Here is a 27,623-nt window from a genome sequence, read left to right as displayed (position 1 = left end):
AGCAGCTTTGTGCATGGACCAGTGGCAGTCACATGACGGTTTCGTTTGGTTTTGTCTTGTCACAGGAGGATGTTGAAGCCAGTCTGGATAACTTGCAGGATGTGGATGTAACAGATACCAGTGTGTTAGATGAAGCAGAAATTGACAATGGAAGCGTTGCAGATTGTGTAGAGGACGATGATGCTGATAATCTCCCGGAGTCCCCGTCTGACAGTAGAGAGCTAGTCGAGGGAGACATGAAAGCGCTTCCAGAGCAGCTTCAAGAACAAGCTGTAGGTAACTTGCCAGTGTCTCTGGAATGTATCCTGAACGTTTGTGTCAGTTCCACAAATATCGTAATAGGTGATAGTTTTATAGTTGGAATTAAGTTCTTTTAATGCCAGTTCAGGAGAATAATGGTTCATCTGCTTACATGTAAAATTTGGACAATTGTGAAAACACACTTTAGGTGAAAAGTAGTGTCTCAGGATGTATGTAAGTGCATGCAGTGTGTTTGCAGGAAACAGCATGAAACATTTTGAGGATAATATTCAAAACCTTCCTGTTATATAGGAAGTTGATCTGTGCTGTTATAGCTTAGATGCCTTGAAAATATGAAATAGGAAGAGGTCGGAAGGTGTTCTTTTCCTGTTCAGAACCAATTGGTAGCCTCCTAATAGTGAACCTGCAATAGGAACCTTGACATTGTCTTTAAAGCCTTAGCTTTTGTTCACATTAGGAGCATCTCATATGTATAACAAAAGTTTAGTGAGTATTATGCGTTGACCTCTGCCTACCAGGCATTAGTCATTATGTCTTTTAAACCTTTTAACAAGAATGTGAAGTGTTCATGCTGTTGTCCCCATTTTCAGTTGAGAAAAATGGGCGACAAAGAAGTAAGAAATATGTCCAGGTAACATACATCCCATAATAGGGTAAGAATTAAGACCAGAGTAAATCAAGATTCCATGTATTTAACTCATACCCCACATTGACTTGCTGCCATTCGTTTGTTATTAAATTATTTCGCTTGCATGAGGATTAATGGTAGGAGACAGAAAAGGCGGTGAAAATGAGGGGCCATGGTGAGGCATCTCTGTAGGGCCCTTTAGGTGTTGGTTCATGGGAGGGGCCCCGTGTCCATAGTGGTCCCAGATCTTCTGCAGCCTGTGCCTCTGGGGCAATCTTCAGGGAAGGAAGCCCTGCTGGTTGACTTCTGCCATTGCAGAATCTGTTTGTGTTTCCTCCTGGAACTGATTCTCAGTTTCCCTAGAGGAAGCAGATTGTCATCTTTGAATGGGGTTTTTGATTTTGAGAAATGGCTGTTACTCTGAGAGTTATTCTGATACAGATCGGGTTTGCAGTTGCTTCATTTTTTGGTGAGTGTCATTCGCCAGCCCCCTAAAAAGGAGCAGCAGAAATACTTGTTTAGTGGCGGGGATTACATACCCTTCCTCATTGGCTGTATTTTCTTAAGGCTGTTTTGTTTTCTTACTGCTTCTAGTTAGAAAATAATACATAGTGTAGTAAAAGCTAGAAACATCGTAAATGTGTAGAAGCAGTGTAGTTAAGGGTTGAGGGTGTAGACTTTGGAGGTATGCTAGTTGCCCTTGGCAGCCTTAGGCAGCTTACTTAACCTCTCTGGGCCTCAGTTAGGAAAGGTTTTGGGAGGAATAAATGGAGGAACGTTTATCACAAACTTAGAGCAGAAGTCAGCATATTGGCCATCTGCCCTTTTTTGTAAATAAAGATTTAGTGGAGCACAGCCACAGCTATTGTTGCTGTTGTTGATGGTTGCTTTCTCGTCATAGTGGTAGACATGAGTAGTTGTGACAGAGACCATCTGCACTACACAGCCTGAAATGTTTACTATGCAACCCTTAGAGAAGTTTGCTGACCCCTAGCCTAGGATGGTGCCCAGTGTATAGTAATAATTACTATTAATATCAGAATTCATAGAGTTGTTATGAAATGTGTTACTGCCTGTACTACAGGTAATAGTACTGTAGAACAATCAGAGTGAACTAAGCATAGTTGTATGAACTGAAATGATGTCCAAAGGGAAGTGAAAATCAGACAGGGCTCAGAATACTGTGCTGCCTGTCATGCAGACAGAAAGGGTAGGTGGTCTTTGGCACACTCGGTATAGTGTATCTCGTGACAGTTGCATTGGGGGAAGGAAGGAGTGGTGGGGAGTAGTTTTCAGTGAATAGGCATTGTACCTTCGGAATTTTTTGATCATTCGCATGTCTTTCCAAGTCAAGTACAAGTGATGATCTATGCTGATTATGGAATATTTGAAAAATACTTCCCCCAGAAATATACCAATTTTCAGGGCTGTATAGAAGATAGGCAGTATTTGAGTCAGAAAGCATCTAAACCTCTTCTGTGTTTCGGGAATCCCACATGTTCTTGGGCAGAGACCCCCCTCTTAGAATAGAAGCTCAGCGTACAGTTACTCTTCTCCTGTTCGTGGGTGGGGGTAGAGGGGTCACCTGGATTTTGCCAGTCTTGTGCTCCTGTCCTCATGCTCAGATCCAGAAGTTGATGCTAGGAGGCAGGGTTGTCAGAGATGCTGTTGCTTTCTGGGTGGTAGCAGCTTCAAGGGTGTAGCCTGTGTGTCAGTGGCATCCAGGCTTGGGTAACGGGTGGAAGCTGAAGACTCCACTCTGCAGTGTGATTGTGTTTTCATTTATTGATTAATTTATTTTAGAATATGAAGGAGGGTGAATGAGAAGGGCGGTTCATTCAGTTTCCTGAGTTTTTCCTTTTACTTTGAGATACAGCCCCACTCCTTTACCCTTTGTGCAATGCAGTGGCACCATCCTAGCTCATTAGAATCTTCAGCTCCTGGCCTAAAGCGATCCTCCTGCCTCGGCTTCCCTAATAGCCAGGACTGTAGGTGCAGCACCACCACACCCGGTGAATTTTTCTATATTTAGTAGACATAGGTTCTCTCAGTTGCTCAAGCTGATGTAGAATTCCTAAGCTCATGCAGTCTTCCTTCCGCAGCCCCCCAGAGTGCTAGGAGTACAGGATAGGTTTCAACCACCACCCCAGGTCTGCAGTGTGATTCTAGACATAATTCCTGGAAGAACAGTCCCCAGACGTGGTGCTCTAGTCCCTCTGAAGAGTCTGTGTACTACCCAATTTGAATATTTTTTCTGATTACCTTATACTGTTTTCTTTGTTTCGCTTCTCCCTTGAAACTCACACTTGTATTGTATCAGTGGGTTTCATACTTTATCAGCATAGAGGTGTTTACATAGAATATTTGTTTTAGTCTAGCTGCATTTATATTATAATGCTTCTTTCTTGTGTTTTTGGTTTTTGTGTTTTATAGTTGAGTAGATGTCTTAATTATAATGTGTTTTTTTAAAACATTCTTGCCAGTTTCACTGTTAATGATTTTTATGGCTATTGAGATTTCATTTTACAGATGTACCATTATATTATTGTTGAGGTAGTAAACTATATTCTCAATTTCTTTTACAGGTAGAGGACAAAGAAACTATAAGCAACTTAGATACTTCATCTGACTTTACTATACTACAGGTATATTTTTGAATGTCTCAACAATATTAGAGTCAAAGGTTAGACCATAGTTTCTGGTAACCATTGCAGACTTTGAGTGGCAGTTCCAAGTAATAGTCATTGCAAGGTTTATTTACTTTGTTCAGAATCTTTAGAGGGGGGTTTTCCTGTCTGCTTTCCCTCCAAATGTAACGTAACTGTTACCAAGGACTTACCTCTTGGCTTTGACTAGTTCCCTTTGAGCACTGTGGCTCACTGGCAGCTCATGGGAGGGCACACTTTGTGATATGTTTGTTAATTTCATTGCTCAGGGTCAGGCAGCCTGTCTGATCCACTCTGCATGGTGTCCCCTGCAGAAAGAGGATTTGCCTGGGATAACAGAGGGAGGGGCACTGTTATTATAACACCCCCCACCCCCCACAGTAAATACCAACAGGGCAGTGATCAGGATGGGGGGGTGGGCAGGGCACTGACAGTGCAGCTGGGAAAGGTGGAGTCTCAGGAGTTACGCTCCTGTCTTTGGGATGTTTTTCCTATAAAAATTGCTCTGATTTATTGTGATGACCATATAGTTCGTCTTGGCTGTTTACCATCTCTTTAAATATTAAATCTGAGATGAGAACTAACTTTCAGGTATGATTTTCGTAAACGTGGGTCTTGAGTTCCTTTTCATTATTTTGCCAGCCTACATAGATTTAAATTGTTGGAATACATGTACTCACTTAGCTATCCAGTTTTCGAGAGAAATTTTTATGAGGAAATGAAAATACAGTCAGCTTTTGGCAGGCCCTTGTTTTTGTTTTTAAATGATGTCAGCTGTACTGTGCTAATTAGAAATCACCTTTTAGACAAGATCTCCATTTGCTTCTGCCAGGCCAGGGGCAAGGGAGATACTGGAAAACCAGAACTCCAGCCTGAGAGTGTAAACCTGGAGAAAACTTGGTGAAGCCCAGCTCCCCTTTAGAGCTGATGTCTCCCAACTGCAAAGTGGCACAGCCCATTCTTCACTCAGTAGAGGTGGAGCCAGATCTTGTCATTCTCTCTATTGTATTTCCAGGTCACTGTTACAATAGAAAATATACAGTTCCTCTCAAAGATAAATTACAATATATTTCGTAGTATCTAGGGAAAGTTAAGGAAAAGATTTACGATGCCAAGATGCATCATTTGCTTTAGTTGTGGAGTCCTAATTCCCAGCATGTAGTAAGGTACATAGGGAGAAAATAGATTGAAAGTAATTGAAACCGTGAGGACAGTGAACAGTTTCCTAGGGCATCCCAGGATCTTAAAGGAAGGTATGAATCACATCCATTTATTGGGCTTGTGGGAAGCACTTGTGATGTGTAAGGTGTGGTCTTAGCTACTAGGGTTAGAGATACATGAGCAATAAGTATGGTCCCCATCCTCACAGGGCCCCCTTTGCATGTGAGCACACAGGTAACCAGAGCATTTGGAAGAGCAAGGACTGATGATTTGGAGCACAGACGTGAAGTCACAGTGCCTTGGCTTACAGTCTATGACCCCTTCCCACCTGCCATGTGTCCTTTGGCAAGTTACTCAGTGCCGGAGGTCCCTGAGTGCACAGGGGGGCTAGGGTGGCACCACCATGTAAAATAAGCACAGGACTCAAACCACATTGGTCAATGTTCCCTGTTTGAATTCTCAGAAAGTTAACCGTAGATTCATTGTGAAAAAGTAATTGTTTTATATGTGTCCTGCCTTCTGTTAAGACACTAAAAGTAGAAAAAATGAAAACCGGGCTCTTGATTTTGAGAGTTCAATTTACACAGAAAACAGTGCAATCAGTTCTTCATCATATAATTGGACCAGTTCCCAAGCTCATTAACTAGAAAATCAACGCAGGGGTGGTGAGTGAGGTAGATGCCAGTGGTGTGGGGTCTTTGCTCAGAGAAGCAGGTTTTCTACCTGTTGGGTATGTGAGTTTCCCAGAATGTGTTTCCAAAATTCCTGTTTTAGTTATTCTAGTTTTTATTTTCCAAAAAACTAAGTTTTCTCTATCTGGCATGGGCTTATTTATGTTTTTTTATTGCAGGAAATTGAAGAGCCATCGCTGGAGGAAGGTACTGTTAAATGAAAAACTTAACAGCGAGGGTTTGGAACCATTCTAGTTTTCCATCTTTTCTAATTTACATTCCTTAATTTTAAAAAATTGCCTTACTGTGGTATACACTCCTGTATAGGCTCATAGGCCAGAACCTACCAAGATTATAGAGATTGGAAACCCAGCCATATCACCAGATCTGTGAACGTGGCTAACTTCTTATTTTTCAAAATGTATCACTCAGATGAAACTGTCTCATGCCTTTTTATATACAAATGGCTTTTAAACATATGTACAAAGAGTTTTCATGCCCCTTAAGAGCTAATATCTGTACACTCCACAGAACAGATCTTGTGATACTGAGCACTATCTTAATTTCATGCTTTTCATTAAGGCAGTACAGATAGTGGTAGGGAGATACATTTCAAAACATTGAGACATAACTGGATTCCAGAAGAGGAAAGAGTTTCTTCATGAGAATTCAAAACACTGTTCACTTTCTGGACCGGAAATATCTCAGAGCACCGATGGAAGAGATTCAAAGAAATTTGGAAATTGAGCTGTTCAGTGAATGGTGATACATTCAGTTAAGCAACTTCAACTTTGGAAGCTAAATTTGGAAGAATCATACATAGACAACGACAGAATGAAGACTGCCAAGAATCAGCCAGAAGGTGTTGTGGGTTGAATCTCTGGGATGCTTTTCTCTTCCATGTAGCGTAGAGGCTAACCTAGCAGTCGGTCGGAGCGCAGGTAGTATAACCAGTGTACCTTTGCATACCCGCGGGTTTTCCAATCTCTGTGTAGCTAGCAGTTCTCTTTGTGTTAGTGTGGCAGCCGTGCCCGTTCCGCATTTGTGATTGCTTTATTTCCCTGGTAATTAAACCTTGTGCCATTCTATTCCTGTTAAATCCGTAGAAAATGAGAAAATACTCGACATTTTGGGGGAAACTTGTAAATCTGAGCCAGTAAAAGAAGAAGGTTCCGAGCTGGAGCAGCCATTTGCACAGGATACAAGTAGCGTGATGCCAGACAGAGAGCTCGCGGAGGAAGAGGACCTTTTTGACAGCGCCCATCCGGAGGAGGGTGATTTAGATTTGGCCAGCGAGTCAACACACTCTCAGTCGTGCAAGGCAGACAGCCTGTTAGCGATAGTGAAAAGGGAGCCCGTGGAGCAGCCAGGCGATGGCGAGAGGATGGACTGTGAGCCTGTAGGGCTAGAGCCAGCAGTTGAGCAGAGTAGTGCAGCCTCCGAGCACATGGAGGCCTGTAGCGATGAGGTCGCAGAAGCACCCACGGAAGCCCCAAGTCCAGAAGGCAGAGATAGCAAAGAAGACGAGAAGAAGTTTGATTTTGAAGCTTGTAATGAAGTCTCTCCGGCTACTAAAGAGTCCTCAACCAGTGAGGGCGCTGATCAGAAAATGAGGTTTGTTTTTTCTCAGTTTTAGACCAGACGCTATCTCCTTTTCATTGGTCATTTAATGACACACATAAGCTGTTTTTGTGCAAGTGGCCAACCAGACTGATGAAATTGTAGTTGTGGTTCTAGGAATGTCTTATTTCTCTTTGTGTATTTTTAATGGATGATTCGGTTTCTTTTCTTTTTCTCAACCTACCATGGTTATATTCTTTAATTCTTCCTAATCACCTTTAGACCAGCAGAAGTAATTAACTTCTGTGGGTCCGAAATCTTATGGTTAGGTCAGATTTCCAATACAAGTTTGTCCAGCTATCGTTTTTTTCAAAAGCTAAATTTCGGGTAGGTATGCAACCTCAGCATGTATTTTATAATTTTGAGTTTGTTTTCTCCATGCATCTTCCTTCTGGAGTGACATTATCTTTTGTGTCTAGTTCTGTCGACGATGACTCAGATGCAAAAAGGCCTTCCAGAGAGGAAAAGGGTAGGTAACCCCAGAGACGCCAGTCCTTTGGGGCATGTTTGGCCTGGACAGGAGCGGGGTGTTTGATTCTTGTTCGTGGCATACTGTGTTTCTCACCCAGATTTTCCCGAGTCTTTCCTGAAGTCTTTCTGCACTTCTCTGCTATTAACTCTACAGCTTCTGCATTGTGGGGAGCAAACCAGATCCCATGAGTTAACATACTGACTAATGCTCTAGGGACAGTGTTGGAGTTTATTGGTCCTGTAACCCTTTAGTAAAATGATTACTTGGGAGAGAATTGAACTAGACCATTTCCTTCTTAACCATTGTTTTAAATGACTACAGATAGGGGATAGATGCAGAGGTATATGCTACAAGAAATGGAAACAACAGGAATGTTTTTCCATTGAGATACCTGATTAGCCATTTAGTAACTTTGTAAGGGAACGACTTGTTGCAGTGCTGACAGCCCCTGAGGTGGTGTTGTGATGACCTTTCTGGCAGTGCTGTTGGGCCTCGTGCGCAGCTGCACACTGTTTATGAGGACGCTGGGCCAGGCCTCCACCTCCGTTTGGCTTTTGGTGCTTCCACTATCTGGACTAGAGGGCACCGTGTCTGGCTTGGAATAGCTTTCTTGAAAACTCAAAATCTTGTAATTGTTCTGTTTTTGACCAGAACTTTCTTTTGGAATAGGTCATAGCAGCTGTCGTAGAAATTTCTGGGTTAGTGGACTGTCTTCTACAACAAGAGCTACAGATTTGAAGAATCTTTTCAGCAAATACGGGAAGGTAAGAGCCCCAAGGGTTGTCTGAGAAAGCAGGTGCTTTACAGCAGATGTAATACAGACTTTACATACAGGTCCTCGTCCTTGCTCAGTGAGCACCTAGAATGACACCAGTAGCTTATGTTTGCTGATGGTCGTGGAGCCACCTTCCTTTGATGGCTCGCTCAGTCCCTGTCTGTCTAGATCACTCACAGACAGGGAGCACAGTGGCAAATGAGCAGTGAGTAGGTGGAGGTGCTGGTCAGCACAGTGGTGAGGCGGTAATGTTTAGAAATGTGTCAGAGTGTCTCACCAGTTGGCACCTAGAAGAGGGGCCTAGTGTCGTTCGGAGGCACTCCTGGCCCCTTCTCATCTGCAGTGCTATCGTGTGCCAATGAGAGGTTGCAGCTGTCACTTTTTGTTTCATCACTTTCTCACTTGCCCTCCTCCTCCCTTGCACTTTGCAGGCTGATGTCCCAAAAAACTACTGCATCCAGCACTGCTTGTCTCTGAGACTTAGATTTTGCGGCCCCCAAACGAAGATTTAGTATATTCTGTTGTGCATAGTTAATGGTCAGTATGTCGTAATAAAGACAACCAATAGTATTAATTTGGATTGTTGACATCCATGAATTAGAGAAAACCTATGAAATCATTACAGAAATAAATGAGGGCTCCCTGGGCCTCATTAATGCTAAGTGGGTGGCTGTGAGCCCCTGCACCTGGTCTTCCCAACTGGGGCCCATCTAGTGACTCCACAGGGACTCTGATTGTCTTCTCCTGTCAGCAGGGACATTTCCTGGAGATTCTAGTGTCTGGGGTGCATTGTAGGCTTATGTCGATGAAAGAGGGGACCACACCTTTCTGAGAGCTTCCATGTGTCATGACAGGCATGAACAGTAGCTATGGCCACTGACTCCTGTGGGGTTTTTTTTCTCAGCCTTAAAAGGGCTATCCTGACTTTAGCTTGCTGGAGTCCTTCAGAGACCTGAGTCTCATGTAAAGGGTGTGTCAGAAAAATGTTATTGATATTTGTTATTGTTAATGTTAAAGTGGATTTTATGTTCCAGAGCACTGTTTACAAACCTATCCTCACGTCAGTCTCTCTGGACAAATCCTCCTGCATAGCAACACATACTAAGGCTTCATAATTTAGTGCCCAAATATCATGACTGTATATTTAGAATCATTTCTGCACAAGTTTTAAACCATGCTAAAAGAACGCTGTGGGAACTCTGGGTTTCGGTTTGCTTTTGTCTCTGTTCCTGCACGGTCCCCTTCTGGTCTGTTCGAGGAACCTAGAGGAGCAACAACCAGACAGTAGCATTATCCTCCCAGTCTGTCTCTAACACCTGTCGGACACCTGGTGATCCGACTTCCCTGCCTGCCCTCATCCCAGGGAGGGCTCCCGGACTGGAGTGCATCAGAGGAGAACAGTGTCACCACTGCCCTGCCCTCCACCCTGCCAGTACCTCTCTCAATGGTTCTGCTGGGATTCGTGACAGCCCACGTATTGAAGACATGGGTGTTAGGCTCTGTGTCTCTGTCTGTGTAGGCTTCATGTCCAAGTAATATTTGCATGCTTTCCTTTAAGGTGGTGGGAGCGAAGGTTGTGACAAATGCTCGGAGTCCCGGAGCTCGCTGTTACGGCTTTGTCACGATGTCCACAGCAGAAGAGGCAACAAAATGCATTAACCACCTGCACAAAATGGAGCTGCACAGGAAGAAGATCTCCATGGAAAAAGTGAGTGATCATTTTCTTCCTGGGATGTAGCCCATTTTACGAAATGATGTAATACTTGAACTTGATTCTTTTTTTTCAGGCAAAAAACGAACCTGCTGGGAAGAAAACCTCTGACAAAAGAGACAGTGAAGGAAAGAAGGAGAAGTCAAGCAACATCGACAGGTACTCCTCTGATGAAATGAAAGGGACGGGACAGCTGAAGGACACCCTGTCCTTTATTTGACATCCTTCAAGTTTTCCGTAGCTGTAGAAGTCTGAGTACTGATCATACGTGAACGCCTCACTGGACCCCTTTCCCATTGTTTGTTTGAACTTGGTCAGCAGCCCTTGACCACCAGTAGGTGAAGGTTTCCTCTCTCCGATCAGTTAATGCTCGTTACGGGAGTCCAAGCAGAGCTGGTCTGTTTCCCTGAGTACTTGCTGTAACACACTCCTGTGTCCTGGGCTACTGTTTGTAGATCTGCGAACTTTAAGAGGGACAATAAACCCGACAGAAAAGATGATGCTAAAAAGGGTGAAGATGGAAGTGGAGAAAAGGATAAGGACCAAGATGACCAAAAACCTGGCCCCTCAGAGCGATCTCGAGCCATCAAATCAGGTAGGCAAGGGAGATACAGGAGGTTTCATCTTGTTTTCTGTCCCTCGCCTGTGTGGGTTGTTAATTTGCCATGACTAGGAGACAACTAGGTTCATTTTTCATAGTTTCTCCATTGAGTATTTATTTATTGTATCTTACCTTCTCCTTACTCCTTTCTTCCTGTAGGGAGTCGAGGAACCGAGCGGACTGTAGTCATGGATAAATCTAAAGGGGTGCCTGTTGTTAGTGTGAAAACATCTGGATCCAAAGACAGAGTGAGTATTAATTTTCTAAGTTGGACATTTATCTCTTTTTAGTTTATATTTCTATATGCATCTCACGGAATTTTTAGCTTAATCTGAGAAAAGCTTTCTACCTTTTCAAAATCCCATAAATGTAACATTTTTTAAATAGAGAAAATGCTAAAGCTTTCGTTAATACTTCATGTTATTCTGATGATTTTTGGTTTTTATTTTCCTAAGCTAACTTTTAAATGGAAATAGGAGAGCACTTGACTTTCTTCCCTGAATCAGCATGTGGTGGTCCATTTTCATTGTCTGCCCTGAAAGTTCCAGCAGCTCCCTGTTGTGTATTCATAAACCTGGCCCTGCCAGCCTTTGCAGCCTGCCTCTAAGTCTGGTCTCCCTGGGTCCAGTCCCATAGGCTTCTCTGCACACTGCTGCACAGAACACTGGAACCCAGCGTGTCTGTGTTAGCTACTTAGCACCTGACTCTGCGTGCCTTTAGGGTCATGGGCAGCTGTTAATGTTCATAAGTTCGACTTGTGACAGTCTTAGACGTTTGACAGACGTGGGTCACGGGTCCCCAAGATCACACCCACATTCAGCGGTTCAGTAGGATGACCACTGCAGTTAGCATATAGTCGTACTCATGGCTCAGATTGGCTGTTTCTGGACAGGGAAGCCCAGTAGAGCATTGGCACCCAAGGTTTTTATTGGAGGCCGGTAACAGGCACCCTCTGCCCAGCAGGTACTAAAATTCCCAGTTCCCAGAAGGAAGTAGATGTTCCCTATGAACTACATACAGTTTGCACAGGCTAGGCACACTGAGCCACCTTTAGCAGTTACCTCAAGAGTATCCAAGTTCCAGTTGCCAGCTTTGGGCCTGCCATGTCAACCTTGAGCTGCACAGAGTGACAAGCTATTTACTCTGGTTCATGATGGTATTCACCTGCAAGCCAGCCTTTCAGTTATGGAAGCTTCCATCCAGTCTGTCCTAATTTGTGTCAATTTTTTTTAACATGTTGTAGCCTTGTACTCTTATTTTCTTAAGCATGATCAGAAAATGGAAAAATGAAAGTGTGGTATTCAGGGCTAAAATGGGTAGGTCCCTTATAAATGTATTAATATTCATAGCTCTCTTTTAAATGTACTTGGTATAAACAAAGAAACTGTCAAGCATATCTGAAGTGCTGTATTTGGGAACTCACAGCATGTATACTTGCGAAGGAAAAAGATGAGGAGCTTATTTCGAGGCCAATGATGGAGTATAATAAATTCTTTTGATCTCATGAAATGTTTGGGACAGTGCTCCTTTCCGTTTTTACCCTGTTGAATGTACTTGATGAATCATAATTCAACATTAAATGTTGCTTAAATTCTGTCTTTCAATTATGGCAACCAAAGCATAAAGTTTCTTTATTTTTTTCTTTTTTTTTTTCCATTTTAACCCTGTGATGTTGGCATCATAAAAGCATAAAGTTCCTTTAGAGAGAATACCTCATCATGTGATGGTTTCATTAAAAGTTAATCATTGTGTGGCATATCCGCATTCAGTGCTTGCACATGGACATTGCTGATTCTTCTTGTTCCCTTGTGTTTCCTACCTGTTATTTTTTTAAGATACAGTCTGTTGCCCAGGGTAGTGTGCAATGGTATCATCGTAGCTCACTGAAACTTGAAACTTTGGGGCTTAAATGATCCTCTGGCCTCAGCCTCCCGAGTAACTGGGTCTATAGGTTTGTCTCAACATGCCCAGTTAACTTTTCTTAATTTTTGTAGAAATGGGTTCCTGCTATTGCTGTGGGTGGTCAGTCTTGGCCTCCCAAAGTGCTGGGATTACAGGTGTGGGCTCCCATGCCTCGCCAACTTTAACTTACTAATGTTCTTTGGTGAATTAGGTTTCCACAAGCCAGGATCGTAAATCAAATAGCAAGGAGAAGCTGTCTGTTGTGTCCTTTGATAAAACTAAAGAAGTACAAAAGTCAAGAGACTCAGAGTTCCATAGGTGAGTCTGTATCCAGGAATGGTTGGGTTGTTTCCCTACGCTGTGGTCAGGATGATGTCCTGGGAGGACATTTTCACAGTTCCCTCAGGGTGGAATACTGCAGCAAAAGTTTTTGTTCCTTGGGCTGTCAGTTCATCGGCTTGCTGTGTTTTGACTTTAATCCTGTGGCTCTTTCCAAATAATTTTAAGCAAATGGGGTCATCTCTTCTGAGAGATTACAGAAGGTGACATAGTCGGGGAGATTCAGTGCTTTTGTGCTGCAGTAGTGCTATTTAGCAAAAAATACTAAATCTGCTTTAGGAGCTTTGAAAAGGGAAAAAGAAACAGTGAGATAGTTTTTTTGTGCTATTCCTTTGGCTCTAACTTTGCTGCAACAGTGAGTCTGGTCGTCATCTGTGGCCTATGTACCATGCTTTGTAATTGCATGTCTTGCTCTTGCCTATGATCCTGTCTTTCCTCAGTAGACCTCAGTTTCATGCTTGACTTAAAAAAGAAAAAAAGAAACAGTGAGACAGAGCCAAAGAGAGCACTGAGAGGTCCTCATCGTTAAATGAGCCAAAAAAGATGTCATAAGTTTTAAGAACTAAAATGTTATTGGGTCATTCTGTGTTACTATTAATCTATCTTTCCCATCAAGAATCAAATTTTAAATTAGAGTTTTAAAAATAAGGACCAGTGGGTTTATATTCAGGGCAACTTGAATCTGTGCTTCTGGGTTAACACAATTTTTTGAAGTACTATTAATTTAGGGGAAAAAAAACTGAAAAAACAGAGTGAAATGGGAGCTGGGGCAGGGGAGCAGTTTTTGAAATGCTCCCTAGGGAGCTCTTTCCCTAAAAGGGAAACGGCAGGCAAAGGCACGTGCAGCTTTGGTGGAGAAACTGGCAACTGACAGTAGCACAGACCAATGCATATGGAGACTTTAACGTGGAGACGCTGACAGTGACATTTTCCGCCAGTGAAGAAAGGACAGACTCACCCACACAGGGCTTCAGGTCCTGTGGCTGTGCCTTCGGATCCTCCTCTGCATCCTTGCCTCACTCACATCAATGACCGTGTGGTGTGGGCTGGTGACTGAATGTAAAGTAAACACCATCCAGTTAGTCATCTAATGTGAAAGTGAATATATTTATGAATGTGGGTTTTGGAAGGCCTTAAAAGTGATGAAGAGAAATTGACCGAGATAAAATTAAACTTTTCTACCATGACAAACCATAGGCAAAGTCAAAAGACAGGCAGCTGATGGGAGTAAAAGTGATTTGAAATAAACATAATAAATCAAGGAGAAAAAACTGCCCCAAAGAAAAGTTGACAGAGCTGTGTGGACACTTCACAGAAGGGGCAATACAGATGGCCTTAAAACAGATGCAAAGCTATTGAGTCTCACTAGGGATTAGGGAAATGCAAATCAAAACGGTGGAGGGGCCTGTTCTCATCCATCAGTGATTTGATTGAACATATGCGTGGAGGCGCTGGGAGGTGGGCGTTTCTGTTGGGAGACTGTAAATGGGCCCAGGGATGCCCCACATCTGTGTGAAAGGCCAGGGGGTTCTAGTCTCAGCCATTTCCCTTCTCCGTATGTGGCCTGGCGGAACTTGTGCTCGAGAAAGTGTTGTTTGGATGTCCCTTTTATGAAGCTGTAGCATTTGGGAACAACAAAAACGTCCCCTTATGCTGGTTCCGTGAACCACGGGCTCTTCACACTGTGGGCTTCCACAGAGGCAGGTGTGGAAGGGACCAAGACATGTGGAGAGAACCCAGGAATTGACAGCTATTTGTGTCCAGAACACAGTCACAAAACAGGGCAACATTATCCGTTTCTTCTGGTACAAGTATATAGTTGTCCCTTGGTAACCCTTGGGGATTGGTTCTGGGACTCCTCAGCCAAAGGTGTGGAGGTTCAAGTCCCTCACATTAAAGAGCGTGGTGTATGCATATAACCTACGCACATCTTCCCGAGGACTTTCATTTCTCTCTGGACTACTTATACTAATATGATGAAATTGCTATGTCAGTGGTTGTTATTCTGTAGTGGTTTGGTTTGTTTTGTTTTGTTTTGTTTTGTTTTTCTGAGACAGATTCGATCTCTGTCACCCCGGGTAGAGTACAGTGACATCCTGGTTGCTCACTGGAACCTGAAACTCCTGGGCTCGAGGGATCCTCTTTTCTTTTTTCTTTCTTTTTTTTTTTTCCCCCCCTCTTTTCTTAAGCTCCCCAGGAACTGGGACACTACTGGGCACCATGATTCCCAGCTAGTTTTTCTATTTTTACTAGAGACGGGGTCTCTTTGTTGCTCAGGTTGGTCTGAAACTCCTGTGGTCTGGCGATTCTCCCACCTTGGCCTCTAAGAGTGTTAGGATTACACACATGAGGCACCAAGCCTGGTATTTAGTGGGTGTGTTTGTTTGTTTGTTTGTTGTTGATTTCTGTTCTTTTTGTGTGTGTTATATTCATTGTATTGTTGGGTTTTTTGGGTTTTTTTCCCCTAATATTTTGATCCTTGGCTGATTGGATCAATGGATGCAGAGGGCAGACTGTGTATCTATAAATGCATAGCAAAGGATCAAAAGCAGACAGTTTCACACCTGTCTGTGTTGCATCTACAAGAACCTGGAAGGAAAGGCACAAAAATATCATCTGTGTCACTGTCAAAATTATATAGTTGGTAGTATCCTTTTCCTGGATCAGGGGTGGGGGGGACCTGCCAAGCTTCAGGTCTCGGGATTTGTAGAGATCAACAAGATTTGGATTCTAGTGCTCCAGACACATTTAGCAATGACTAATTTAAGCCCGTGGTTTAGAGAGCAAAGTTTCTAATTGAGAGACACTCCATGTGAAGAGTATAATTTGTTTCTTAATTATAACTATCTTGTCCTGAAGTGAGATGGCAAAGTCGAAGAAATGTTCAGGAAATGAGGCCCAGTTCACATAATAGCTAATCATGGGCAGGAGAACACGCTGCCTTGGCTCGCTCTTATCTGGCTACACAGGGATCACAGTGGAAATGGAAGCCGGCACTCCTAATCTCTTCCTGCTAATTCACAGCAGCCCCTGGGCTTCAGGCTCCTCCTCTGTGCAAGTGCATGTGGTGGCACAGCCCTGGAGTCTGTTTTCCCAGGGGTAGACCCAGCAGGGGATGCCTGCTCCACCTTCCTGCAGCCCTGCTGTTCTTCCCCAGAGTGTGTGAGCACAGTGAGCAGGAGGAGGTCATGCAGGCTCAGTGGGAGCAAGAGGAGCGGGAGGAGCGGGAGCAGCTGGAGTTTGCCCGAGCCAGGCTGGCCTACCAGAGGCGGCGGCTGGAGCGGGAGCGCATGGAGCGGGAGTGGCTGGAGCGTGAGCGCATGTACCTGGAACACGAGCGCAAACGAGAACAGGAGCGCATCTACTGGGAGCTCGAGGAGCGACGGCCCACGGGGCGGAGGCCCTACGACTTGGACGGCTGGTAAGCTGACACCCCATCCCGTTGCACTTAGCTGGCCCATGGGGGTCACAATCGTGTGTTACACAGACCCTAGGGTCATAGTAGCATGAGATCTGTCTTTAAAAAAAGCACGGGTAGGTACATGGGCCTTCTCCTGTACTCCAGCAGGGACGTTGAGATGGCTGGATGCCGTGGTGATGATTAAATCTTTGGGTTCTTGTCTAGGCACCTGAGCAGCCCAGAAAAGGTGCTGGGAACGTGGGGGAGACAGAGTCAAAATACCATCTCCTTCTGGGCCCTGTCCAGGCTTTCTAATCCATTGTAATTTGTTTGTGCTCATGCTAGTAATGAGAATAATTTAAAATCCCCAAACATACCGATGAGAGGTATGCATAGAAAAATGCTACACACCAGTCGCACGGGAACCTAAACTTAAACTTTGCTGTCAGGAATTTGGTGGATAATCCCAGTCTCGACTGTATCAGCCTTTCTCCATGCACCACAACTTGGGACAAATGTGCTTTCTTTTTTTCTACTGCATGAGTTAGAGTGGAACCCATGAAGTACATAATGTGACTTCTGTAACGGGCCATCTAAGCTGTTCTAGGACCATTTATGTCCTTTATACAGCACTGAGGGTGAGACTCCATGGTGGTCACCTGTGTGCTGATGCAGGATGTTTCAAGTGCTTCTGTCAGTGCCACCTTTGTGGGGCAGTGACACAGTGTTCTGGTGGGAGGCATGGCAGGTGCGCCGTAGAGAGCTCCTCGGGGTAGAGGCTTGCACTGGTTTCCTGAGAGGTGGTAGCTGTGTGAAGTTCCCCGAGCCTGTCTGAAGGCTGCCACTGCCCACTTCTCACTGTCCCGTTGGGTATAGGTGGGGCGGGGTGTGCTGGACAAAATGGAAACAGTCATTCAATCATTGGGGTCAAATCAGATCTCTAGGCTCCTGTAGCAGGGAACACTTTGGTGAAATTAATTCCCTTTCTGTGAAGTGCTGGGACCAGGGACAATTAGGGGCTACTTCACCAGCTCCCACAAAGGTCATATATTTGGAGGGGAAATGGCTTTATCTCTTTCCTGTGTCCCCTCATAGGCGAGATGATGCCTATTGGCCAGAGCCCAAGCGGGCTGCCCTGGATGAGCGCTACCACTCTGACTTCAACTGCCAGGATCGCTTCCATGACTTTGACCACAGGGACCGGGGCCGTTACCCCGACCACTTGGTGGACAGGTCAGTTGGGCCCCTGCCGACCCTGCCCACTTGGTCCTTATTCTCTGAGAATAAGGAGTGGCCTTTCTGGGCTCTGAGCCATGGTTGCATGCAGTTGGCACTGAATCAGGCTCTGCATCACCCGCATTCAGTTTGGGAAATGTTACCTTTCATTTAGGGGTCTGATTGGCCTCTCTGTTCGCAAGCCTCTTCCTCTCCTTACGGTTTAAATTACCTTTTTTAGGGGAGAAGTTTCAAGGTCAATGATGCGAGAAAGAGAAGGACAGGTAAGTCCGAAGCTACGGTTGTAGCCACAGCTTTTGCCATAGCGTTGCTTCCCTTCCCCTCTGCATACTTCCTCCTTCGTCCACTGCAGTGAGAGGAAAAGTGAGGGAAAGGAAAAGCAGAGCACCTTCTGTGTTTGGGACGAAAAGGTGGGATATTTGTGCTTGGTCTTGGCTGTGAATCCAGAGAGTTACTCTGAAGCCTCTTTTGGCCCAGACCCTGACTGAGTTTCTGTGGGCCGGGCTCACTGGGCTCACTGACCCCACTGCGGCAGTGCTGGCAGGCCTCGGGGTGGGGCCCTCCCGGCTGTGTGGGAAGGTACCTGGTGAGCATGCGGCCACTCACATGCTTCTGCGTCGTGGACTGGTCTGCTCCACGTGCACCTAGTGAAGCTGTGGTCGGTCTGTCTGCTCCCCAGGGCCTTCCCTGTTTGTGTCTGAGGCGAGGAGAAGGCCACACTCATTCTCATTGCAGGATTAGCACATGAGAAGAATAAGCTCAGTTTTATCCTCGTCTTCTGTCTCTTACGTGTAGATTGAGGATTTCCCAGAGTGAGTCTCAGATCTTTAGTGGGTTTACGTGAAAACACAGGGACAGCAGGGAAGGCTGTGGTGAGGCCGTTGTCATGGCACAGTTGATGCCTCTTCCCTGTTAGCTTTTCCTCAACTCTAGCAGAAGCTTCGCTCTTCAATCTCGTCCTCCTCCCTCGATTACGGGATGTGGCTGGGGGTACCCAGCTTCCTGCCCTCTGTCTTGGGCATGCTGTTCTGCCTCGGGACGAATTTCATGCCTCTCACGTGATTCCTTTTTCCCTGATTCTCAAGGTAAATCTTATACTCCGTGCAGGAAAACTAGACTAGTCTTCTGGGTTTTCTTTGATTTAGAAGTGTGGCATAATTGTTAGAAGCCCAGTCTCCAGAATCGGAGCTGGGGTTATAACTTGTCACTACTTCCTACCCAGACTGTTTGTCCACCTGTGAAATGAGGGAAGTTATTCCTCCTGGGTAGTGTAGGATTTACTTGAGGTGGCACACATGTCAGCATGGAGTGTGTGCAGCTGCTCTCCAGGGCTCTTGACCCGCATTAGCTGCTTTTCAAGAGGTTATCATATACTGCTGCTCTGAGTCTGAAAGGGAGTTGGATTCTTTTCCTCACACACCCAGTGATAAATAAGACATCAGTGGTGCCCCAGATGGCACATTGGTAACATCTTACTGGAGAGAGAGCCACCACAGAAAGTTAGTTTTTGCATTATGTGGCTTGGTTGAATAGAAAACTGTTGGTTCATTGTTACGATATGGGGGAGGGATGAAAATGGGTAAATAGTTAAATAACTAGACCCATACTTTGTGTTAAAATGCTGTTCAGTCTACTTCTGCATAGTTGTCCTTCTGTAAAATTAAAAGAAGCTGTCTAAAGCCATCAGCTGTAATTTTTTAAAAAATGAATATGCCTTGAAAATCATTTACAGAAATAGTATTTCAACAATCCCAATTATGAAGGTCTTCAATTTGGCAGTACTGCCTCGCATGGATTTTCACCTCCACACAGTGGTATCTGCTAGCCCTGGGTAATTTTTCCTTCTTCACTTCACACTCTTTCTGTCAGATACGTTTTTCCCAGTAGGCTCATTTTTGGCCTAAAATATGAAACCTATAAATGATTTGTGGACCAGGTCTCATCACTTGTACACTTCATTTGGAGCTACAGCAGGCACCAAGTGCCTCACCGTCTCTACGGAGATCATTCTTCCATGCAGCTCAGTTCTGTGCGGGTGGCTGATGCACTTGGTAGCCTCGTCAGATGTGGACATGGTGACAAACCCGTAGCACCGAGCCCCAGGACTGCGGGTATTGGTTGTTACCACCTTGGCCCCAACAACCTTTCGTGAAAAGGACATGCTTAAATCTCGCACACAAATAACCACACAACTTACTACAATTCCTAGCAAGTAACTGATAAGCAGAATCATTTCCACTGTTTGTTTGTTTCTTTTCCACAAATTGTTAGATTTCCATAGTTCGGTTTTGAATAGGTTGTAATTACTCCTGACCTATCAAAACAATTGGTTTTGATACAAGATCAGTCATCATAGTGCAGGAACAAACAGGCAAAGTTAAAAGACTGTTAACCCCACTCACAACTCGTAACTAATGAAAAGTGCTTCCCATTTGGATCATATTCTCCATTTCAACTATAGTAACTGAGGCAGGCAGTATTCCTGAGCTGAGGGGACACAGCTGAGATTCTGAGACCAGGGCAGAGAGAATTCAGAGCTGGAGAGATGTACACAGGGTTTCTCCTACCTGGTGCAGGAAACAAGAAGCTGAGAGAGAACCACCCATGAAGGGCAGAGGGAATAATGCCAGGGGTTCACTCAGGACTGATGGCAAACGGGTTTCTTTTCCTAGTAGCCAGAGTGGAAAGACTGGTAATTCACAAGGTGTCAGACACAGTAGTCAGAGGGTATCAGCCTAGTAATGGGACAAATTGAGCCTAAAGGAAACACTACTCTGTTTATGACTAACAAAGTGTAAAGCAAGCCTTAGAAGGGTCACATACCGTATCTGCTGGGACAATCAGTGTTCCAGCTGAAATACAGACCGCTACAGGAAGAGCAAAAACATGTCAATATTGCTAAAGGAAGTTTTAACTTAAGTCCCATATGTAACCTAACTAAAAATCTAACCTTTAAAAACACAAGCACAAGTTTCAGTCAGATGTATTTATGGAAAAGTAGTCTTAGGAAAATCTGTTATATAAAAAAAAAAAAAAGGAAATTGTGATAAATGCTGTTGTTTCTTTTTAGTTTCAAAGCAGACATTTTCCATTGTCTGAATTTACCACTTCTTGAGATGAAGGGAATCCATACAGTTGTGAGAATTTCTATACAGTGTCTTTCAGAAACAGGCCCATTGCAGAAGAGTGAAATGACATTGGACTTACCACTGTAAAATCTAACAAGGAGGAGGATACCAATTAGGACAGTTACGGTTTCAAACTTTCATGGAATGAAACGCTTCCAAAAATAGCTGATATAAACCATCAGAAGGAACAACATACCAGTACACATTAGAACAGAGATGAACCTTGAAAACATTGTAAGTGATAGAAGCTGACAGAAAAGGGCACATAGCATATCATTCCGTCTACATGAAATGTCCAGAACAGGCAAATCTATAAGGACAGGGAAAGATGGGTTACAGCTAATGGGGACAGGGTTTCCTTTTCAGGTGATGAAAATGTGGAAATAGTGCTCGTTATTGCACAGCTTTGTGAATATGCCAGAAAGCCCTAAATTGTATACTTTCCTCAAGTGAATTTAACGATTTGTAAATTTTATCTTAATTTCAAAAAACATACTGGGGGCCGTGGGCAGTGTTAGAAGCCTTGCACTTTGGCAGGCTGAGGCAGAAGCATCGCTTGAGGCCAGGTTTTCCAGACAGGCCTGAGTTACATAGCAAGATAGCAAAACTCTAGTCTCTACAAAAAAAAAGAATTAGCTGGGCGTGGTTCGGCGCACCTATAGTGGCAGCTACTCTGAGGCAAGAGGATTGCTTGAACCCAGGCATTTGAGGTAGCAGAGAGTTATGGATTTATGCAAACACCACTGCTTTCTGCCCCAGGCAATAGAGTATTACCCTGTATTAAAAAAAAAAAAATCCTGGTAAAAAGTTGGTTGAGTGCGTATACCCCAGCAGTCTATTTTGGATCCTAGAGAAGCTGTGTTGTATTCATATCGGGTTGGTGTCATTTTCCTAGGGTTAAGACATTTTTGAACCAGGAAGGAAGCCAAGCAGGTGCATTTAGTTTCTCAGGCCAGTTGGGGCAGCTTTAAGAGTGTCTCTTCCTCTAATTCTTTTTTAGTCCTGATGAAAAAAGCTGAAATGTTTTTAGTATATTTTCATTTCATTTGGCATCAGTACATCTTTATTCCTGTCCACACCCTTGATCCAGCTACTTGTTAGGTGGTGAAGAGCAAGTCTAATTCTTAGAGGGGAGACACCGAGGCTGGGGGGGGCAGAGCTGTCCTCCTCCTGGCCTAGTGGGCTCGAATAGTGCTGCAAACACTGTTTCTCTAAGTTCTCTAAACACTCTAGTCCCAAGCAACAAAAAGTAGACGTGGGTTGCTGTAGCACTGTGGTCCCCAATCCCTGGCCTGGGAACCAGTATCGGTCTGTGGCATGTTTTGAAGCAGGCCGTACAGCCATGGTTGAGCAGTGGGCGAGGGTACCTTCATGTGTATTTACAGCCACTCCCCATTATTTGCATCACCGCCTGAGCTCCGCATATGGTGAGATGACAGTGGCATTGATCGTTGTGAGAGTGAGAAGCCTACTGTAAACTGGGTGTGTGAGGGATCCAGGTTGCTCTCCTTATGAAAATCTAACGCCTGATGATGAGAGGTGAAGAGGAGGTGATGCTAGCGCTGGGGAGTGGCTGGAAATACAGATTAGCATTTAGCTGAGAGGTTTGACTGCACGTAGATTATGTTATTGCTCACAGAGTCAAATGAAAACCCTATCGCTGAGTTTCAAATGACGGTTGAGCTGTATCTGGTGCCAGGCTTTATAGTGCCAAGGGAGTTGATGTACTTCAATTATAAAGCTGCATGTGGTGGCAGGCTCTATAGTGGGAAGTGAGTTGACGTACTTCAACTGTACAGCTGTATCTGGTGGCAGGCTTTAAGTTAGAATCTGACACTTTAGTTTGCACGTGGCCCGCCCATTATTTTATTTACCACTTCCCTCAGTGCCTCTTTCCCACACTGTAGTTGTCTCAGCCAAAGGATTGGTAAGCCCACAAGCTAACCCTAGCAAAAAATGAGTAAAAAACAAAGTGTTGGAAAGCTTCTTTGAAAAGGGGGAAAGGCCTAATGATGAGACAGCAGAAGATGACTCTAAAACTGCCAGGAAAACGAAAGCTCAATTTAAAATACCCGGAGTCCTACTTAAATTATGGGTTTGTTGCAACATGTGAGTCACATTCTCTGAGTCTGTTTTGTATAAGTGGCCATAGGCTATCCAACAAAGCCATGAAAGCTTCAAGACTGTTTTTCCACATAGGGACCAAGCATTGTGCATTAAAAGACAAGCCTTGGGAGGTTTTCAAAAGAAAAAAACGTGAACAGTAAGAAGAGAAACAATTATTGAAGGCCACCACTTCATCAAATGCATGTGAACTGAGAGTGGCTAACCACATTGGTAAAGCTAAGAATGAGAAGCCCTTTACTATTGGTGAAGAGTTGATCCTGCCTGGTGGTTAAGGACAGTTGCTGTGCAACGTTAAGAGAGCCTGCAGTTCAAAAGGTGACACAAGGTTCCCCTTTCAGCCAGTACCAGAACTAGACGCATTGATGAAGTAGCAGAGGATCTGGAGGCACAATTCTTAGAGAGGATTAATGAGTCACCATGGCATGTGATCCAGGTTGACTAGTGTACCAGTTTTGATAAAAAGGCAACAATGATTGTTTTTGTGCCATATATTTTTCAGGATGTGTGTGATCGTGTCCACTTTTGTTGCCAACGAATACAACAGCTGCAGAAGCAGTCAACTCTTTGAATGCTCACATATGAGGAAAACTGAATTGGTCAATTTGTCTGTATCTGTATGGACAGAGCAACAGCCATGACTGCACAGCTTACTGGTTGCAGTGCTCAGGTCAGGGAGACTGCTTCTGAATGTGAGTCTTCATCATGCCATCCTTTGAGAACTGCTGGCTAACCGAAAAATGTCACTTTAAGTGAACAGCCTTTTCCAAGATGTGATTAAAATTATTAACAACATTAAAGTACATGCACTTAGGTCTGTTCGCCAGATCTGTGTCGAGAATGGTTGCAGAGCACACACATCGTAACACAGTTACAAAGTGAGATGGCTTTCTAAACGTAGATCACAGGCCAGGGTTTTTGAGTTATGAGAGCCGCTTCAGTGATTTCTTTTAGAAAAAGTCACCAGTGGCAGCACACTTCATTGACACAGAATGGTTTGGAACAGTTGCTTATATGACACTTTGAAAGTGCTCAAAAGACAATACGTCACTTCAGGGGAGAAAGACAAGTGTGTTCAAGTCGGCAAACAAACTGGCTATATTCAAAGACACACTGGAATTATGGGGGCAACAAATGACCGCGAGCATTTTTGACATGATTCAAGCATTAGCAGAGATTTTAAGAGACTGAGCCATGGTGTTGATTCTCCAAGATACTACATGATCACCTATATCACCTTCAAAGGAGTTTGAACATTACTTCCCAACCACAAAAGACCCCCGAACTGGGAAGGAAAGGGACCGTCACCCATTTGTGAATAAACCAGGTGAATGGACTTTCTTTGTGCTAGAAGAGGATTAGCTCCTTGAGATCACAAATGATGGTGGCCTTAAAAGTATGTTTGAGAGAATTTCAATAGCCACAAAAGGACTACAAAGCCTGCTTTCATTTCTGACATCCTGTGTTTGTGAAGCAGGGTTTTCTCCAGTGACAGCAACCAAAACTGTCTGCAATGCGCAGGCCCCAAGTGAGACTGTCTAGTTGCAGGAAAATAAGCTCAGGGCTTCCACTGATTCTACGTTATGGTGAATTGTACAATCATTTCATTATATACTACAATGTAATAATAATAAAGTGCAGAATAAATGTAATGGGCTTGAATCATCCCAAAACCACACAGCATCCCACCCCATCCCCATGTGTGGGAAAACTGTCTTCAGTGAAACAAGTCCCTGGGCCGGAAAGGGATTGGGGCCACTGTTTTGGCACATCTCTTTATTGTCTTTCTCCTTGTGGCTTGTAACACAATGCCCTTTCCCTTGGTATCTTGCCCTTCCGCCTTAACCACCTATTAGGAAGAAATGAATTTTTACAATGTTACTAAGATGAGGCAAGGCACACACTGTTCTTTGCAAGTAACAACTTCCCAGTAAACAAAGGCAAAGACAAATGCATTCTTGGAAACAACTCTGGTTGTATTTGTGCTGCAAGCCTGAAAAGGGATAAGATGTACCCACCACAACGGGGTCCCCTATTGGCCCAAATCCCAAAGAGAACAAAGGGAGCCCATTAGCCAGTGCTTGTGAATTGGGGTCTATGTCCAGTTGCAAAACAAGCACTAATCTTGACACTGCCCAATAACAACAGAGAGACTGCTGGGGAGGCAAAGGGCAAGCGATGTCTAGGAAGGAAGCAGCAGCCTGGGTATGGAGAGATTGGTGGTTCCACTGAACAGGTCTTTCAGTGCCTTCCACTTGCATGAAACAGGGCTGGACACACAAGGTTGTTAACGAACCCACAAGGGGGGGTTCAGCATTGCCTGCAGCACAGAAAGCCACTTACCGACAGAGCCAGGAAAGTTAAGGAGGAAAGGAGTTAAATCCATGGACCTGTCAAGATGGAGGGGGAGCTACCACATGCCTCAAATCCACCTCCCCGACGAGCAGGATCAGGGCTTTTTTTCTGCAGGTGAAATGAATAATGCATGACAGGTGTGAGCATCACTGTGCCTCTGGGGTGGACTATCAAGTTACCTTGTCTTCTCTGGACAAGCAGGTGGTGTAAGGCTTCCTAGCAGGTTCTGCCATTCCTGGAAAAGAAACTCAAAAGAGAATGCATCAGTACAACAGAAACTTACAAAGTTGTGGTCAGCAAATTTTGCCAGAGTTGTTTATTTTCTGCCTAATTGAGACTGTAGCCACTAAGATAGCAGGGCTGGGATAAATAATGCTATCAAGGCCACTTAGATCTCCCAGCCAAAGCCATAAATGTGAACACTAAACGCATCTGAAATATGGGGGGACTAAAAACATTATTGAGTAAACATTTCCTTGCGTAAACAACGGGTTACAAGAGGTCTACCCTCACAAAGCTTGCTCCAGTGGAGGAGAGAGACAATCCCCACGAACACAAGTTTCTGTCAAGTACTGCACGGTGTGGAGTGTAAACACAGGATGGTACCACAGACAGGAGAAAGGGCATGGAGCAGCACTTCAGGGAGGCAACGTCTCCAACAGTTCTAAAATGACAAGGCACCAGCCAAGGGGAAGACATGGGGGCCCAGTAGTCCCAGTGGCCAGCACAGTAAGTGCGAAGGCCCTGGGGCAGCAAGGACCGCCCCCCTTTACTGGAAATTGTCAGTGGTTCTTCAGGCACCCATTCTCCAGAGGAGGAAACTGGACAACGGAGAGGGAAAGGCACCTGCCCAAGGTCACGGAGCCAAATCTGGAACTGGGTCCAACGGCCACCGTGGTAGCCAATAAGACTATTTTAAGGGAAGTGAAGGGAATGGCTAAAAGGAGAGTAAGAAGCAAGACACAGAGAGGGCCGGTGACTACCCAAGGTCACACAGCCCAGCCCCTCTGGTGCCCGACAGCTTGGGGCCAGGGCGGCCAATAGCGAGGCAGGTCGGGGGAGCCCGGTGTCCCGGAACCGCAGTGACAGGCCGCGCTGGAACGTCCCCGGGCCTCCTGCGCCACCCCCGACCCTCAGCCCGTCTCACCTTCTCGAGCCGCTTCATCTGGACGCTCTTGTTGCCGCCAGTGTCCAGGTTCCGCTTCTTCAGCTCCGCCCGGAGGTCGCTGAGCCGCCGAGCGAAGGGCCCAGTCGCCCGGCCTTGCGACAGTCTCCGCCTTCCTCCCTGCACGCCTCCGCCACGGACCCCAGCGGCGGCTGTAGCGCCTCTAAGCACAAAATGGCGCCGTCTAAGAAGAAAGCGCACTGCTTTCCTCCCGCCGCGCTTTGCGTCTGCGCATGCGCACCGCCCTGACTGGGGTTCCAAGCGACTAGAGGGATCGCGCGGCGCCCAACAGGATGTCCCGGCAACGACGCGCAGGCGCAGTAACTGCAGCACGCAAATATCGCGGAGAGGCTATGTCGGCTTGACGCGCCTGCGCAGAACGCTTATTGCGCATGTGCAGATGCGGTTTGGCGAGTCCGACCGCTACGGGTGCGCTTGCGCAGGAGCGAGGCGCGCCGGGGCGGCTGGAGCGGTTCCCTCGCAGGCGGCGCCATTTTGTGCTAGGAGCCGAGCTAGAACCGGGCCGGTTGTGTGCAAAGTGGGCGGCGGAGCCAGGGGCCCTGGTATGGCGGAGACTCTGTCAGGCCCAGGAGATTCGGGTGCGGCAGGCGCAGCGGCTTTGAGCTCCGCCTCTTCGGAGACCGGGACGCGGCGCCTCAGCGACCTGCGGGTGATCGACCTGCGGGCGGAGCTGAAGAAACGGAATCTGGACTCGAGCGGCAACAAGAGCGTGTTGATGGAGCGGCTGAAAAAGGTGGAGCCGGGGTCCCGTGGGTCGGGGTAAAGCTCGGGTGAGGGGTCCCGGCGGCCGCGACTCTGGTCCCCTGGCCCGGGTCGGTCCCCGGCTCCGTTCGCGGCCTACCCGGGCCTGGCTCGCTTGCGCCTCCCGGCTCCTCCCAGGCCCCGGCGGCAGCTCCGAGCCTGACCTGGCCGTGTGCGGCGGGTTCAAACCCTCGGGGCAAGGAGAAGAACGGAAAAACGGGACGCGGGCGGGAGACGCCGTCGCGGTCCTCGGCTACGGGTGACAGGGGCCCCTGAGTGGAGGGTTCTTGTCTCGTCTCATATCAGTCTCCATAACTAGACCGGAGACCCTGAAATCCTCCCCAGGCGAGGAGAAGGGACTCGGCCAAGGTCACACGGCCTCGGTCAGGCGGCGTCGGGATTTGAACCCGGCAGTCTGATTCCTGAGCCGGAGGTGGTTTTACTCTGGTGAGATGCTCTGGCACACCTTGTCGCGGGGCAGAGGGGTGGCGGGGTCCATGGGCCTCTGGAGTAGGGGGTTAATTTGCAAAGTAAACAGTTAAAGAAAATATGCAAGGGAAGACCTTTAAAACGAGTTTTTTAACGATTTTCTGGCTCTAGTCTATTTGAAGTAACACGTCAGGGAGGGAGAGGAGTGTGGACAGTA

The 27,623-nt window shown here is 45.6% G+C and overlaps 1 protein-coding gene and 1 long non-coding RNA gene across 2 annotated transcripts in view; one reads left to right on the top strand and one right to left on the bottom strand.

Moving 5' to 3' along the window:
* LOC138390616 (uncharacterized) overlaps positions 1-27,623 on the top strand; it is a 109,806-nt gene that overhangs the window by 46,180 nt on the left and 36,003 nt on the right. Inside the window, 14 exon segments of the mRNA XM_069479903.1 lie at positions 66-276; positions 3,479-3,534; positions 5,567-5,594; positions 6,494-7,001; positions 7,427-7,476; positions 8,149-8,243; positions 9,813-9,962; positions 10,042-10,172; positions 10,421-10,560; positions 10,726-10,814; positions 12,680-12,786; positions 15,965-16,228; positions 17,303-17,440; positions 17,664-17,706. Coding sequence (XP_069336004.1) covers positions 66-276; positions 3,479-3,534; positions 5,567-5,594; positions 6,494-7,001; positions 7,427-7,476; positions 8,149-8,243; positions 9,813-9,962; positions 10,042-10,172; positions 10,421-10,560; positions 10,726-10,814; positions 12,680-12,786; positions 15,965-16,228; positions 17,303-17,440; positions 17,664-17,706 — 2,010 coding nt within the window.
* LOC138390635 (uncharacterized) lies at positions 24,113-26,360 on the bottom strand. The gene is made up of 2 exons (XR_011234564.1): positions 26,198-26,360; positions 24,113-25,158 (listed from the first exon to the last, which is right to left on the bottom strand). It is a non-coding gene; the product is annotated as an uncharacterized lncRNA (long non-coding RNA).

Source organism: Eulemur rufifrons, chromosome 2 (assembly GCF_041146395.1).
Source record: "Eulemur rufifrons isolate Redbay chromosome 2, OSU_ERuf_1, whole genome shotgun sequence".
Taxonomy (NCBI): Eukaryota; Metazoa; Chordata; class Mammalia; order Primates; family Lemuridae; genus Eulemur; species Eulemur rufifrons.
This window is presented reverse-complemented; position numbering and strand designations above follow the sequence as displayed.